This window comes from Antrostomus carolinensis, unplaced genomic scaffold (assembly GCF_000700745.2).
Source record: "Antrostomus carolinensis isolate BGI_N321 unplaced genomic scaffold, ASM70074v2 scaffold36320, whole genome shotgun sequence".
Taxonomy (NCBI): domain Eukaryota; kingdom Metazoa; phylum Chordata; class Aves; order Caprimulgiformes; family Caprimulgidae; genus Antrostomus; species Antrostomus carolinensis.
In genome coordinates this window covers 19,222-35,661 of record NW_010289794.1, presented here as the reverse complement: position 1 = coordinate 35,661, position 16,440 = coordinate 19,222, and the positions used below count along the sequence as shown (strand labels likewise).

Genomic DNA, 16,440 nt, shown 5'->3' with positions numbered 1-16,440 from the left:
CCTGCTGTCCCAGGGCCAGTCTGCTGGAGGTGATTTGGCAGCTGAACTGACTGCACATGGTCTACTCTTGAAATAGTTCTGCTGCAGGTAGCAGCTTATTCTAATGCCACTCTTCTCTTCCTTCCACTAAATTAGACTGACAGAGGTTTTGCCAGGAGACTTTCTACCCGCAGTGGGAATCACGTGAGTGCGAGGTGCTTTGGCAGCCTTGACTTCTTCACTCTCATAGTCAGGCAAGGTAACTAGGAGTGGAGCAGCCAGAACTCTTCACTCTGTTTCTCCTGCAGTGCATTGACAGCTTGGCAGGCGAGGGACAGCAGCTGCTTTGAGTGCTCCTTCTTCATAGAAGAGCCAATGATGAGATTTTATAGGAAGCAATGGGAAAAAGCAAGGGTGGGCTGAGTGTAATCACGCAGCTCATGCTAGTTCATCCACTTAGAAATTTCAAGCCTGGCTAAAGACCAATATTTGCAATTAATAATCAAACATTATTATTAATGTGACTGCCTGCAATAGGCTGAATAACCCTGACTTAATATTGACTTGTGTATGTTTTTCTAAATGTCTCCAAAGTAGCTTTGCAAACTGTTTGCAAGGATTGCTTTGTCCTTTGCTGATTGTTCTGCCTCTGAGTATTTATCAAAATTATGCTGCCAAAAGCTGGCAGAGAGAAATGATCCAGCTTGGAATTTAGCTTGGATCCTATAGCAAACATTCTTTGCAAGAAAACTCCTTTCATGCAAAAGGAGTTTTAAATGAACGTGAGTGGGCAAGGACATGCTTCTGGTTTTTCTGCAAAAGATCCTTTGTTTGGACCATTCCCTTTAGTTGCCTTTTAAAGCTGACTAGAAGAAAAGAATGCTTTGAACAAAGCCATCGCCTGAACTCCGTTTATACTCTTCACTGTTATGATCATGGGGACAGGATTTTTTTTCTCATGACACCCATTAAATTAAGTGCACATATTTTTTTTGTAATTTGTATTTGTTGCATAATTCATCAGAGGATAAAGGTGTGAATTAGAGGAACAGGAATGTGTACAACACCTGTAGAAAAGAAACAAGTTTCTAGGACCGTTACTTTGCACTGCAGTAAAGAAGTTGAAAAACTGTGCTCTAACAGCCAGTCCAGAGAGCTCATTCTAGATGGATTCTCAGGGAAAAAAACCAATTTCTTGCCCACAGGGACTTTGTTAGCTTGTTAAAATGAATGTGGTTTGAATGAGATCCTGAAAGTCTTAACTCAGCCGAAGGCTTGCATAGTTGTAACTTGAGATTGGTCCAAGTTGATGATTTTTAACTTAGAAGTGGCTGTGAACAGAAGACCCAGCTGTCAGATTGTAGGAATACTGACCCCCCCATGTGAAGAACAAACTGGTAATGGGACATGTGGTTGCTGATGTGAACTCGTCATGAAGTTCCTGGGAGCCAGTCTGAGTGCAGTGACCTTCAGAAAGAGGATGTGTCCAGCTCCTCTTGGAGAGCCGATTGCTTCTCCTTGGATGAGGGTTAAATTGTTTCTTATAGCAAAGGTTAATTGGGAGAGCAAAGTCCTTTCCTATAATGTTGAAATACTGGCTAAACAGCTCTTTTTTTAGATATTTTTGGCATTCATACAGGTAGAAATTGTATTAAGCTGCTGCATATATTCAGTTCAGCTCAGCTTGTAGAACAATAGGGTTGTGATTGTCTTGAGAGCCCAACCCTAGATGTGATCATTTGGGATTTTTTTAATTTAAATTGTGGTGTGTCTGGGGGTTACAACCAAGGCCAGGGTTGCATAAAAGTGACATTTTTTAATAGTGAAACCTGTAGCTACTGCAGCCTTTACAACCTGTGCTTTGCTACTGCTCTTACTTTGCTGCTCACAAGCAAGTCTGACTGAACTTTTTCATGGAATGGTGCATCTCCAGTACTTTGGCCTGAGGATTAAGATAAATTTGCTTCATTCTCAGCGTTTCATCTGGTTCAAAGCAAAATCCCTCAGAGTAATAAGAAAAATGAACAGTCCAGAATTACAGATATCGATGCAGTGATTTTTTTGCTCTCTGTCTGAGTGAGGCTTTAGATCTGAGCATCCAACTGTCATCAGGTTTGTAATTCTGTTGAAGCTACTTGGGTATGAAATGTCCACTCAGCTCGTTAGTATCTGAGCTGCAAATCTGTTCTGTGGTGTTTGATCTGCTACAGGTGTCCTTGCCTTGCCAGGCTTTTCCTTGTCAGGAGCTTTGTGGGGCAGTTGGCCAAAGTGAACAAAGTCCTCAAAAGCCAGCCAAGGAAAATACAGCTTTGAAAATATCACCACTTCTCCAGGCGGCTGCAGATTAGAATATGTAACTGTTTCTACTGATCATTTTTAAAAGCAAGAGTTGACAGACTTGGGTATATCTGGAAAAATCTGTTGAGTGAAACTTTACGTTTTTCCTTCTAAATAATAAGAAAATTAAAATTCTTTAATAAGAATAAGATTGGGACCTAGGGAACTGGGTAAAGGTTTGGAGACTTTGGGCTAGCAAAGCCCAGTAGTTATGGACCTGGGGACCTAGCCCACAAATTTACTGAGAACAACTCTGCATGGATGCCCATAGACAAAAATGGGTGTCAGTCTTGGCAGTGGGGAGGTTTAGCTCCCACTGAAGCTGAATCACAGAATGTCAGGGATTGGAAGGGACCTCGAAAGATCATCTAGTCCAGTCCCCCATGAAGCATGATCTCACATTTTGGTGAAGAAATTGGTATATTTTGTCCAACTCCCTGAGATGTGACAGATCTGCTGAGCCTGATGTGTCAGTGGGGCCGTTTAACCCAAGCAACAGCAACTGTGTTTAACCCAAGAATCTGTTTTGCCCAGTCGTCTAACGGAACTGATCTGGTTTAAATGGCCTCTGCAGGCTGAGGAGATTTGAACCCATTTGGAGAATCCCATAACTGCTGGACAGGAGAAGCCATGCTGGAGTAAGGAGGTTAGTGAGGGTCCTACAGGGAGAGCCAGCAGAAGGTGACCTGTTAGAAACCAGGGCTTTGGGGACCTGGCTGGAAGTGGGGCAGCGAAACTGTGTTACAGTCCCTCTTTCTTGGGCTTTTTAGATAGTTTGCAACACAGTCATGACTGAAGAAAACTGTTTACAGGAGCCAAGGACCTGTGCTGCTGGCTGACCTGTGGACCTCCACTGCTTCCACAGCAAAGGTGGCTTGTGGTGCCCAGCCAACATGAGGTCATGGGCACGGTGTGTCCAACCTGGATGAGTTAGAGCCAAGGCTGCCGTGTCTGTGTCACTGGGGTGTAGCCACAGCCTTTGGGTGTAAACTCTGAAAGAAGGCTCTGGAGTAACAATACTGAGTTGACATGGGTCAGATGGGATCGGTGCCACGGCCTTGCTCTTCTCAGACAGAATCCCATCTGGTTTTCATAGACTCTCCTGACCAGTTTCAGGGATACTGTGCACTCTTGCTTGTTTCAAGTGCCCTGAAGCATGTAATGATTCCTGTGTGTTGTAGAAAGGGATGGTTGCAACCTGGGTCAGCCTCCCAAATCGGGGCTGCGCTCTGGGATTTAGGCAGTTAAAAGTTAAGATGCTATAAATTTCAACAAGACCTTTTTTGGATGGGCTTCACAGAATCACAGAATCACACACAGAATGTTAGGGATTGGAAGGGACCTTGAAAGATCATCTAATCTGATCCCCCTGCCAGAGCAGGAACCTAAATGAGATCACATAGAAAGGCGTCCAGGCGGGTCTTGAATGTCTCCAGAGAAGGAGACTCCACAACCTCCCTGGGCAGCCTGTTTCAGTGCTCCTGTTTCAGTTCCAGTGCCTGTTTCAGTTGCATTATATTATAATTCCCTCTCTATAAAGTAAGGAAGGTATTTATTTTATATTACATGTTACATTACATTATATTATATTTCATATTACATAGAGCGTGGAGCTTGCTTGTAAGGTGCTTTGGCTAGGGGAACAGTGTGTGATGATGATTGTTATTTTGATTAAATAGTTGAAGCATTGGAGCTTAGGATGGAGTTGTAAACTAGACCTATCTTTAGTCAAGTGAAGGAGTCATCATCTCACCTAAATTGATGTAGAAGGCTACAGCTGAGAAGGTTGTCCTTGTCAGGGGGGAGAAATAGTGAGTTTCAAGGCATGATCTGTTTCAAGCATCTGCTTCAGGATGAGACGAATTGTGCCCTAGACTGCAGTGACTGTAAGGGGACTATCTTAGCTGTGGATATCCACATCAATTTGGATGAGATGATGCCTGCATCGTATCACTAAAGGCAGATCTGATTTGCAACTTCAACCTGAGCTCATAGCTCTTCCTGGCTTTCCCCACTCAGAACTATTTTGTGCTCTGTGTTTTAAAAATATCACGGAAATGAGAGGCTGTGTGACAGCCAGAGCCTGTACTGGGTTTTGCTGTTGGCTGTGCTGCAGGCTTAGTCTGTGGCATCAGGTAGATTGTTTAACCTGTTAGTATTTCTGTTCCCATGCATGGCTGAGAATCCTTTGCTGCTGTGCTCACTGCTTAAACCGGGGAGGGAGAGGAAGGGCAGCTGGGGTCGCACAAAGGATTTGAATCTAAAGGAGATGGCTGGTGTGCTGGCTCTGACTGAGCATCAGAAGCTTTTATGACTGTTACAGTCCCGGTGCTATAAACTACCTGAGTAAGCCCACGTCATTTAACACATTTTTATATCTAGCAAATTAGCAAACCTAGTCAAGTTGCAGCTTTTCTGTTTCACTTCAGCATTTATACAGCCACTTAATGTAGAAGTGACGCAGCGTAATCCAATGTGCCGTTAATGCAGAGTGGCAGGAGGTTGTAACGCAGCGTTCTCCTTTGTTCAGTGGGTGGGGTGGTGCTGCTAGCAAGATGTCTGAAAAATAAATGCAATGACTTGGCCAAGAACAATGCAGCAGGATCTTAACTCAAAGCATCCTCTTCCATTTAGCAGGTGCAACATGACAATGCTCTTCATCTCCATTCAGGTTGAGCCTGGAAATTAAAAGTTAAGTTACCTTCCTTAGGCTAACTGCATAGCTCTCAGTTTTTGTTAGTGCTGCTGGCCACCCCTTCTCTTTCCTCATTGAGATGTGGTATTAATGCCATTGCTAAAACAGCTTGAAGGTAATAGGATGTGACATTTCAAAGCACTGCTGGCTTTTAACAGTGGTATGTGTTTTACAGGCTCCTGATGTTTAGCTGTGAAAACTGTCCCGTGGGCCAAGTTGTGCTGGTAGAAGCATGGCATGCACTGCACCAACTGGGTTGGTGAGAGCTGCATCCAGTCGTCATCTTGGTCTGCCTGCATTTCTTTCCTGGGTTAGCACAGTCCCATCACTGTAGTGCTTTGTATCTTAAAATACCTTTTGTTTCATGTTGTTGTAACACAGCACAAATGTTTTTGCACAAAGCTCACTTATGATGCCTTTTGGGAACAAGGTGATTCCTTTTTGGAATGGGAGTGGAGATGGGAGAGAAAAAACGTTCCAACCTCTGTGGAAAGAGCGGGGACCAAAGATTTATAATAATATAAGGTGGTGGAAGAACCAGACCCTTAAAAGTGACCTAAGAGCAAGGCCCATGTGAAGTTGATTTGTCATTTGTTCTGCAGTTGGTTTCCTGGAGATACCTGGGAAGCATGAGAGGTTAGTGCTCTCCTGGTCCTTTGAACCTTCTCATCTGTGTGTCTGGAGGGCAAACAAAATGTCATTAGTCCTTATGCAAATTCTATTTCTTTGCAGGGGGTCAGGGTTCTCCCTCCTGTCTCTCCATCCTTTTTATGCAGAGTTTGCTGCAAGTCCATGAAACTTACCTTGAACTACAGCCCGTGTGTTGCCATGAGAGCGTGTGATGACTGGCTGCCTTCATGTCACTGCAGATGGCAGGTGTTGGGACAGTTATAGAGTCATAGAATGGTTTGGGTTGGAAGGGACCTTAAAGATCATCCAGTTCCAACCCCCCTGCCATCAGCAGGGACACCTTCCACTAGACCAGGTTGCTCAAAGCCTCATCCAGCCTGGCCTTGAACACTTCCAGGGAGGAGCAGCCACAGCTTCTCTGGGCAACCTGTGCCAGTGTCTCACCACCCTCACAGGAAGGAATTTCCTCCTCAGATCTCATCTCCATCTCCCCTCTTCCAGTTTAAAGCTATTTCCCCTTGTTCTATCACTCCCTGCCCTTGTCAAAAGTCCATCCACAGCTTTTTTGTAGGTTCTTCAGGTACTGGGAGGCCACTAGAAGGTCTCCCTGGATCCTTCTCTTCTCCAGGCTGAACAGCCCCAACTCTCTCAGCCTGTCCTCATAGCAGAGCTGCTACAGGCCTCTGTTCTCTGCTTGGAGGAGCAATCAGAGCTGTACATAATGACGGCTGTTAAACCCTTTAGCTGGTTAGATGGACATAGAATGCACCATTTTTCTCTGTGCTGTGGAGGGTTTCCCTGCTGAGCTGCCAGGCTTTGGATAGTTTGTTGCTGTTTGGTTTTATAGTTTTGCACAGGTCAATTATTTTCTCTCTGTCTTGGTTTCCCAACTGCAATCTTTCCTCTTGGCATTCTCTGTCGTGTCTACATGCAATAAAAACCAGCCTCCACCACTGGTGAGTTCACACGATGTGCAGGGTGTCTAGTGGGATGAAGCACCCTTCTTCTTTGGGATTTATGGGCAGAGTTCCTTTAAACACCCAGCAGAAGACAATCTGATGGAAGACATTTAGAGACCTGTGTAAGGATAGTTAATTATTTAATAATTTGATAACCAGTCTAAAAAGACTTGTGGAAACAGATACAAAACAATTTCAAGGAGGAGTTAGTGTTTCCAAATACTGACCTTGTGCAGAGTAACCATGTTAAACCCTTGTTTATGTTGCATAGGATTTTATTTTCAATTTACTTTTAAATTTAATTTTTAATTTAGTTTTTTGGGGTTCTTTTGTTTCAAAATTGTTCTGAAATTTTTGTTGTCATTAAAACTTGCGATCTGATAAAAGTTCTTGTCAAATCTGCTTTGCAGAAACTACACTGCAGGGGTTTTTTTGGAGGCTGTATTAATGGAACTAAATATGGAAGTAGGGTTAGCATTGTTAAGCTCACTGAAATCCTACCTGCTTGCACCAGCAGATGGGATAAGCTTTTCCATCTTCTGAAATGTGGGAGCTGTTTTTAAGGCCCAGAAGTCAATGGGAGATGCGATTGTGAAGAATGCAAGGTTGGTTTTGCTCACCATCCCTCTGTTCCAAGGTGTAGTCGTTGCTTTTTATAACAGGTTTTTGAGTCGGAAACGGTGACTTTGTATGAGTCACTTCAGTGCAGTTCTCTCACCAACGTGCCTGAGAGACTATTGCTGATGTTTCTTTCTCTTCCCTTCAGCTAGTGAATCGGCACTTGTATTCAGGAAGCGCGGACAGGACAGTGAAGTGCTGGTTAGTAGACACTGGGGAGCGAATCCAAACGTACAAGGCTCACAAACACAGCGTTAGCACTTTGAAATACCACGCTGGGATCTGTAAGTTGCCTTTCCTATGTTCAGCAATCCCCTGTCTCCTTTTCGATGTTTGTCTTTGATCAAAGGTTGTTAATAGAGAATGCTGTAATTTTGAAGGCTTGTCCCTTTTTTCAGCTCCAGGATGTTTATGTTCAGTATCAAACTTTGCTGTACTACTCCATGTGGGAAGCTTAGATCTTCCCTCCATTTTCCACCTCCCTCTTCTGGCAGATGAAGAGGCAGTTGCTTTATTTCTGTTACTGAGGGAAGTGGCTGAAATCCTGAGCTGTCTGTGGGTTGTTTGTATAGCTGTGGCTTCACCTCACTAGTCTGATGTCTGTCAGTCTGCTCCTGCTGCGTGCTCAGGGACAGCAAGTGCTGCAGCTGTACTTGCAGCCCTGTGCTTGCCTCTGTTACCCTGTAGGTACTGTGTAATAGACTGTCCTAACCACAGTCACACCTCTGATGCTCACTGCTAGGCTTCTTGTTCAGGCACTGACCATCTCCTAGATGCCTTTTCCACAAGTTCTTTCCCTTTATCCATCCTCTTTCATGTATTTGTTCCCCAAACCACCTTTCTGCAGTAGCCAGGTGTTGCTGGCCTTACTAATGCTTGGGACTCGGTTCCCCTCCTGTCAGCACCCCTGTTAATAGCGGTATCTTTGCGTAACTCTCTGTTGTTAACATAAAAGTATGTTCTGACCAGTAAATCTCTCTCTTTAAGTCCCTCTCTTGGTTGGCTTTCCTTCTGCACGTCACCTGTGCATTTCTGGGTTTGGGTTGCAAGGCTCTGCCTCTCTTTTTATCAGCCTGACCCTCTCTATATGTCTTATTCTCTCCTGGTCTTATTCTGCCACTGACGGACCTGATGTGCCTTCATTTGCTTCCCAGATGAGTACTTCTCCTTCAGGGTAACCAGGATGGCAATGCCTGTCTTAAACTAATCTAGAAATTCTCTCTAATCTAGAAATTCTCTGATTTTAATTTCTGTACTTCAGCACTGAAACCGACGTCGAACACCAAATGAATGGTTGCTATTTGGGCCTTGATATATTTTTTGTCAGATCATCAGTAGGATGGTGATGAGTGGCTGACAAATGCAAGGTGGTACACATTAGAAGAGAGTCGTACCTGCCCAGGCAGATTACAGTTTAATGGCAGTTCTCTAGCACCATGCTTGACACAACTGACTGACCACATTTATAACCCAGGAACTGAATTGATTTCTTAATTATGTTTAGAAACTTAACATGTAACCAAGCCCATAGGTAGATTTTGATCTTAATCAGGAAGCCTGTATTTGGTTTTCCTTTCAGCATTAGACCCACAGCACTAGTTTTCTCCATTAAAATAGTTAATTGTGGTTTATGGTTACTTTCAGCTCTCTTCAGCTATATTGCAAAACTAGCCCACCCTCCCATAGCTGCAGGTTGTAATTTCTGCCCATCTCAGCTTTTGCCGTTGGCTGGAAGGCTGAAATGGAGGGGGAAGGGTCTGAGCTTACTCTGTACTTACAGGCAGGTAGGGCAGGGAAAATGAACCAGAAATTTTAATCCAGGATGAACACTGGCAAACAAAATACTGGTTATTTTGTGTATGTGTGTGCTTTCTCCTTTTTAATTATTAAAAATACAAAACAAAACAAAAAAACCCCCATGGAATTTATCAAGACTACACAAAGGTGCAATAACTTGTGCTAAGCTGGTGTTGGCCTGATCAAGTGAGGAATCTTCATGTCTGGGTGAGAGATGGAGAGACCGTCTCCTTCATTACTGAGACCTCCAGAGCTGCATTTTTTCAGTGTTGATCCTACTTTTCATGCAGCCAGTATAGACTTGACCAGATTCTCTAAAACCATCATAAAGAAAGTTTAGACTCAAACAAAAGTTCTATTATCTGGTGCCACCCCCATCAACTCTGTAGCTTTCTCTCTTTCCCCTCATCCCACCACCCTGTTCCTGCCATACACATACATTATTTTTCCGTAACACTCTTTTTTTCTTAAAATGCAGGCAATATTGCTGCATTTAGTCAGACCTGTGAAGAACATCCTGATAGTGTGATAGAAATGTTCACAGAGTTATTTAAGATCTCATTTTAAATCAAATACAAAAATACTAGAAGTGTCAAACAGGGAGAATTGAGTTGTTCCACTTGAAGGGTAGAAAAAATGTCATGGAAAAATATTAGAGATCTGTTTGAATTTAATTTAGACACATTTTAGTTCTTGAAAGAGGAAATTTCCCCTTAAAAATGAACTTATATCCTATGATTGCTTACTTTATCGTAATACATTGCAATTCTAATTGAAACAAAACTTTTACATAAGTGATCAAAGGCATGTTCACCAGATACCAAGTGTTGGAACTACTGTAGCTTAAAATTCTGGCTGTTCCCCTGGAACAGATCAGCATTGTGTGTCCATTCTCTGTCTTTCAAAAATGTAGAGAAAATACTTCAATATATATAGTATTTATTATAGTTTATGTCACATTTGCACCAATGCAAGAACATGGAAAGAATCTCAGCTGAGAAGTGGTAACTTTCTGTTAGAAGATCTTAATTCTGTTGCTTGCTATCTGGTCAGTACCCAAAGGCTCATTGCCCCCCAAAATTTATGGTCTAAATATGAAAATATAGTAGATGAATGAGAGGAAAAATATGTGTGTTTCCAAAATGCCTTTATAGTGCACAAGGAGTCCAGACAGATCTGAGAACTAAGCTTTAAATCATCAGAATGTGTTTCTAGTGGCTTTCCTCAGTCTGCTTGTGTAATTAATAGCATGGGGAATATTAAAGCTGGTTCTCAATCTAATTTATTTAATGATATTACGTTGGTTATTTCTCTCCTACAGTATATGCACAGTCATTTAAAATTTAATGCTGTTTATATTTTTTCATGTTGCAAAAACTCCAAGGGAATGTTTAAAACCTGTTCTCCCTCCCAAGGGTCTGTGAAATTTAAGTGAAAAATAAAAATGAATTGTTGATTTTCTTTTTTGTTGTTGTTTGTTGGTTTCATGGGTGGTGTATATATAAGCATATATTTAAATACTAAATCTGGGTTAGATCAACAGCTCCCCTTTGAAACTCAGAGGTGCAAAGAGACTTCCTAAATCTAGAGTGGCAGTTCAAAAGATATAAAGGATGCCTGTCAAAAGCAAAATCCCAATAGTGACAGCTAAAGTAATCTGACAGCTGCACAGTGAAAACAGCCCTTAATTGGCTCCTACTCTCTGCATGTGTGTAACAGTGTTAAGTTATTTCCATTCTCTAGAAAGAAAATCTCTTTCCATCATTGTTACCCACTTGCAGAATGGGACGCAGTGCTTTTTCAGGATTGTGTTGGCAATTGAATTTATAGCGGCCCATATAAAATGACATTGATTTTCCACATCCAGATGTTTCTTGAAGGTGTACCCAGGAAATACCCAGCTTCCTCCTGTTTAATGTGAAGTTGAAAAGCTGATGGCAGTAGGTAGCCTGTTCTCTTGTCTCTTTACACCTTGATAATTTCTTCACCTCTCTTTAGGAACCCGGTGCCTGACTTCTCCCAAAAGATAAGGTATCTGTTGTCTTCAGGCACCTCAGTTTTGTAAAAATATTTCCATGGTAAAGGCTTTTGGAAAGACCTGAAATACAGGGAGCAGTGGATATATTGCTTTTTGCAGTTCTGAAATATTTATCTCTTGATACACTGGAGGAGTTTGGGGGTAAGTGAAGGAAAGTGAGTGTTTATGAAGACAGTTTATAACCCTTAAAACACACAGATGTGCTCCTTTCTGGGCATATTGCTAAGTAGAAAATCTACATATTCCACACTGCTTTACAGTTTCTGGATGCAGCAGTTCTGAGGATCTGATGTGAAGATCCTGAAGCGTTGAACATGTTAGAATACCCTAAGGAAACCTGATGAACAGCCAAAATCCCTGGTCATGCTTAATTTACTTAAAAAAGAAAACCAAAACCAAACCAAACAACAACCTAACAACCACCATCCTGCCCTTGTAGCACAGAATACAAGAGTTACAGCCAAAACCCTCAAATACTTCTTAAATATATCACTTAAATGCTCTGCTGCTCGCAAAGATCCTAAACTAGAGCATTTAGCTGAAGAAATCTACCCCACTGAAAGAATTTATAAAGCTTCTTTGTAAAGCTGCCTACACACGCTGCTCACCTCGGAGGACAGAAGATTTAACTGTTGTATTTCAACAGAAATGGCTGTATCTATTGATAGTGAGCTTATGCCTGAAAATGGGGGGAAAACCAGTATGATTTAATGAAGCTAAGGCCAAATTAATATAATTAGTATAAGAGAGAGTAATGCCATTCCTGTGGTTTGCAGCTTCACTGTACAGATGCTTCTGCTGCTTGATGCTGCAGTAGAAGTAGTGAAGATATTATAGTACTGAATGGAAACCTGAAAATAACTGGTAAAACAAATGGAAGGCTTGGTGGAAATCCTTAAAACCAGACTGGAGATAAATAGCTTGCTTTGAATTATTGAGGCATGTTTAGGCAGGGAAATATATGTGGAAGGGAAGAGCAGAAATAGGTGTTTGAAGTGTGTGTGGAGTGAAATGCTGATGGATGTAGGAACTTCAGGCTTAAGGCAGTTCAGTGTTTTGAGAAATGCGAATGAAGACAAGCATGCTGGGGTCAGGGAAATGAAAATAACTGGAACTTGCTATAATTGAGCAGAGAATCAAGCCCAACAATGCGATGTCATGCTCCTTTGTCAGCTGGTTTTAGGCACGTTTTTGAACTCACGTGAACTGACCTTACGTGGCTGCTCACATCTGACCATGGGCTGTGTTGTGTGCTTGCCTTGCAGTGTTCACAGGAAGTGGTGATGCCTGTGCAAGAGCTTTCAATTCCAAGAGTGGTGTCCTGCAGAAGATCTTCCGAGGACACAAGTTCATCATCAACTGCATCCAGGTCAGGAAGTTACTACTGGTCACTCCCTCATTTGTTTTGAGGGAATTGGTGTGGCTGGCTGTTGTGTGTGTCTTGGCTTGGCTGTTGTTCTAGGATAAGACAAAATGTAGCAGACTTGAATATTCCTTAGGTAATTTTAGGAAAACTTGATAATAATAAGGATAAGCGAAACCACAGAACGAGTCCCCAGAGACAGTCCTGTGTCTGACGGGAGGTTTTTCAGGTCAGGTTAGACAAGGAACCAGAAGAAAGGAGACGGATGTCACTGATCCTGTGTTGGGGCAGGGAATGGACTCTAGCCTTGTGAGACCCCTTCCATTACAAGACACTGAGGAGAAGTGTTTGCTGTGCTCTAGGGGGAAAACAAGTTTCCGCCTTATCCAAGCAGGATAATATCTATCATTGTACCCCTACCCCTAGGGCATGGCATCCCTCAACAGTCCAGCAACTGCTTACCATCCCTCCTGACCTTAGTGAAGAGCTGGGGTGACTTCCATGTGCTACCCTGTGTATAAACTACATAAAATATTGCTGTCAGGATCTATTTTTCTGAAGCTATAAAGATGACAGAGAGGCTCTGTGGTGATGTCTGACCCACATTCTGTTGGACAAATGGAAGAGCCTCCACCACTGGCTTAAAAAATTTCTAAAAGTTAATCAAGTCCCTGAAAAATTGCTTGCATGTTGTCTAGGCTCAAGTGATAGTGGCATTTAAAAGTTAAAAAGTCTCTGAGGATCAGAAATCCTTGCTGGCGATGCAAAGACCAGTATCAGGCAAGGAATCCTCGGGAAAAGTTTGAATCCTTGGATGCTTTGTACATTTAAGAATCCACATCTCCCTGCATCAGGATCTCGGTAAAAGCTGCACGCAGGATGAGGGTATGATTAAGAACGTGAGACACTGTAAGTGTTTCTGGCAGGCTGACAGTCAGAAGAGAAAAGAGAGGAGATAAAATTCCTTTTGGAGTTGATCTCAAGGGTAGAGAGTTGTAAATGTGGTTTGTCTTTTGTATATTTTTTGGAATTAGCAAGTGGCCAGTTGGTCTTAAACTGCAAACTCTTGGGTATTGATCAATTGGTTGTATAGCAGATGGTCACCTGGGGTGTATTGGGGTGTTAATTGACATAATCACTCTCTGTAGCTCTTAATTATTTGACAAGACCAAAGCTTGGCTTTGTATATTTCCTTGTTTTGTAATTTCATTTCCAAGTGTACAGGGCAAAAAATCCTGGGAAGAGGGCTGAGAAGTGGTGACCTTAATATGATCAGCAGTAAATTAATGAAGGATGGATGGGGGATGTTGGGGCTGTGGGTGTGGGTGCTTTATGCCGATGGAAGCCAGGCTGCCGGTGGGATGCTCACCATCACAGCCCCTCTCTGGAGACTGCGAGGGCCTGTGGTGGACAGACTGACAGAGGAAGGGGAAGATGATCAAGACCCACGGCTTCCTTCTAGGGTGGGGTGAGGAGAATTGGGAACGTTACCAACAGCAGCAAAAGTTTCACTAAGGAAATGAAACAACACGGGGGAATCAAGGTTAAATTACTGCAAGTTTGGAAGAATAACAATATTTGAAGAAGGAATTGTACCCAGAAATTCCTGCAAAGGAAGAAGGGAAGTGAGGAGAACATTCCTGAACCCCCCACTGCCCACTGATTTTTGTGCCTCCTTAAGCTTCATCTTTGAAACCAGCACAGAAATTCCCAGCTACAGCCTACTCTGAGATGGAGTTTAGTTCCCCATTGCTTTTCTGGTGTGTTTAGGTTATAAATAACTCTCGCTGTTTATATTTTATGGCTCTGTGAAGTGGCTGAGAAATGAGTCCTGACTCGGTAACGTCTCATCCCACTTCAGCAGCTTTTGTGATAATTTATACCGGCTCTTGCAATGAGCTTTCAGGCCGTCAGCGTTAGGATCAAGCTGTGTCTGCTCGGGTTTTTGACAGTTTGATTGTGCCAAATCTGAGCTGTACGCTTTAGGATTAAATGTGACCCTGTTGTTCCAGATCCACAATGAGTTGCTCTACACAGCTTCCCACGATGGCACACTAAGGATTTGGGACATCCGGGGAATATGCAAGAGAAATAAGCGGCGTTTGAAGAAGGAGAGGTCTGCCCAGGGCAGGAGCTCGCAGAAGGGAAGCCTGTCTCGTCTCTTCAACAATAAAGTCGGCTGTATGGTACAGCAAGAAAATGGGGAACACGAGGCCGTTGAACTGATGTGACTGTCCAGAACAGACCTTCTGTCAGTGACCAGAGCTGGACCTGTTGTTTTCTGCACCACTGTGTCCATGTAAACCAGAACTTGGAAAGAGAGAGAAACAGCTTTGCTTGAACCTTTTTTGGAGGAGCCAGGATTCTCTGTGACTGTCAGATGGACTCAAGTCAGACATTGTCTCTGTGACTCTGATCAGATATTGTTGCTGAGGAGGACTCCCAGCTGAGCGGGACTGGGCTCAGGAGGGGCTGCAGCTGTGGTTAAGGTGCTGTGCCTGTTGGGGTGAGTGTGTGTAATTTAGGACTGCTTGTTTTCTGTTCCCTCTGGCACAGAGGCGTTGCACATTTCTGCCTGGCTGGTATCTAATGAGAAATGTTTTCCCCTGTTCCTGTTGCTCGCTCACATGCCCTCGGTTTGGCCGAATGTAGAAATGAAAGGTGCCCTGCACAGTACGACTACAAATTCAATTTTCACAGCTGACCTTCAGGTCAGTTTTTTTGCTGATCAAACCAACTGCTGCAGGATGGTGTGGCTCAGCAGCAGGAGTTTACAGCAGACTGGACACCTCTCTGCCAAGTTGGGAGTAGTAGGACAGAAATAATTATCTTTTTTTTCTTTTTTTTTAACAAAACATAAGCTACAGAACAATCTAAACCTCGGACCTTTTGTACCTGGGTCAGCTGTTTGCCAAGGCACAGCAGTTGTCCTCCTCCCAACAACCTAGGGGGTTCTTTTTTTACCTTTTAGGATCTCACACTCCAGCAAAGGAAACACCAACGGCCTCACACGTGTCTCGTGGGTGCTGCCAGCCGCCTGCTTACCCGCGGGCACGGTTCCCCAGGTGGGATGCTCCTGATGGGATCCTCTGAAGGGCCTCATCCGGGCACAGCAGGAGTTGGGACCTGCTCCCTGGACACCAAGTCTATAGTGGTGACTGCACCACCTCTCTGCACAGCCTGGCCCACTGCTTGACTGTCCTCCTGCAGGAAAGGTTTTCCTGACATCCACTGGGAATGTCAGATTGTGGTTTTTTTCAGGGGAGAGGAGAGTGAAAGGGGAAGATTAATTGGGTGCTCTCGATTTGTTATCGTTCCTCCTCACACGGTTTGGTTTGCGAGGCTGCTCCTGGCATTGGCAGTCACACTCAAGAGAAGTCCTCCTGGTTTCTTTTCCAGGTTCATCCCTCTCTGATAACCACTGAGCCATGAATAAACAAGGGTTCTTATATTTTTCTATTTGCAGATATAACTCTTTGTAGAAGCAGTATAAAAATATCTAAGCACATGTTTTTATTTTTATGGCTTTATTTATTCTGTACTACAGCAAGATAAAAATGCTGTAATCCTTTTTTTTGTTTTTAGAATGGACTAATAAACATGTGGCACCTCCAGACAACTGTCTTGTTTTTATTTTCTTCTCATGGAGAGGGGATTTGGCTGGTGGCAGATGCACCACAGTTAAGAATGGATGGAATATGAACAAAAAAATTAAAATAAACATATACTTTAAGAAACATTTCTTGCCTTTCCCTCTCGGCTGGGACTGGAGTGGGAGGTGCTGAGGAGCTGTCCTGCCTCCCACCAGGCAGGAGCCTGCCAGAGCTCCATTTCCCAAGCTGGGGCAGGAGCAACCAGCCCAAACCAAAGCTTGGGCTCAAGGCAAATTCTGTATGACAAGGAGCTGCAGTTACTGGCTCGGTACTCACTGTGGTGGCACCCAAGACCCCTACTCACAGCATAACGCCACATCATCGGGTCGGTCAGTCATTGCTGCTTGTGTCCTGCCTATGCCTCCTGCTGA

At 43.4% G+C, this 16,440-nt stretch overlaps 1 protein-coding gene across 1 annotated transcript in view; it reads left to right on the top strand.

Moving 5' to 3' along the window:
- WDR86 (WD repeat domain 86) overlaps positions 1-14,647 on the top strand; it is a 22,457-nt gene extending 7,810 nt beyond the window's left edge. The window contains exons 4-6 of the mRNA XM_010171456.1: positions 7,367-7,502; positions 12,319-12,422; positions 14,429-14,647. Of these exons, the coding sequence (XP_010169758.1) occupies positions 7,367-7,502; positions 12,319-12,422; positions 14,429-14,647 (459 nt within the window). The remainder of the gene's footprint in view (positions 1-7,366; positions 7,503-12,318; positions 12,423-14,428) is intronic.
- Positions 14,648-16,440: the final 1,793 nt, after the last annotated feature.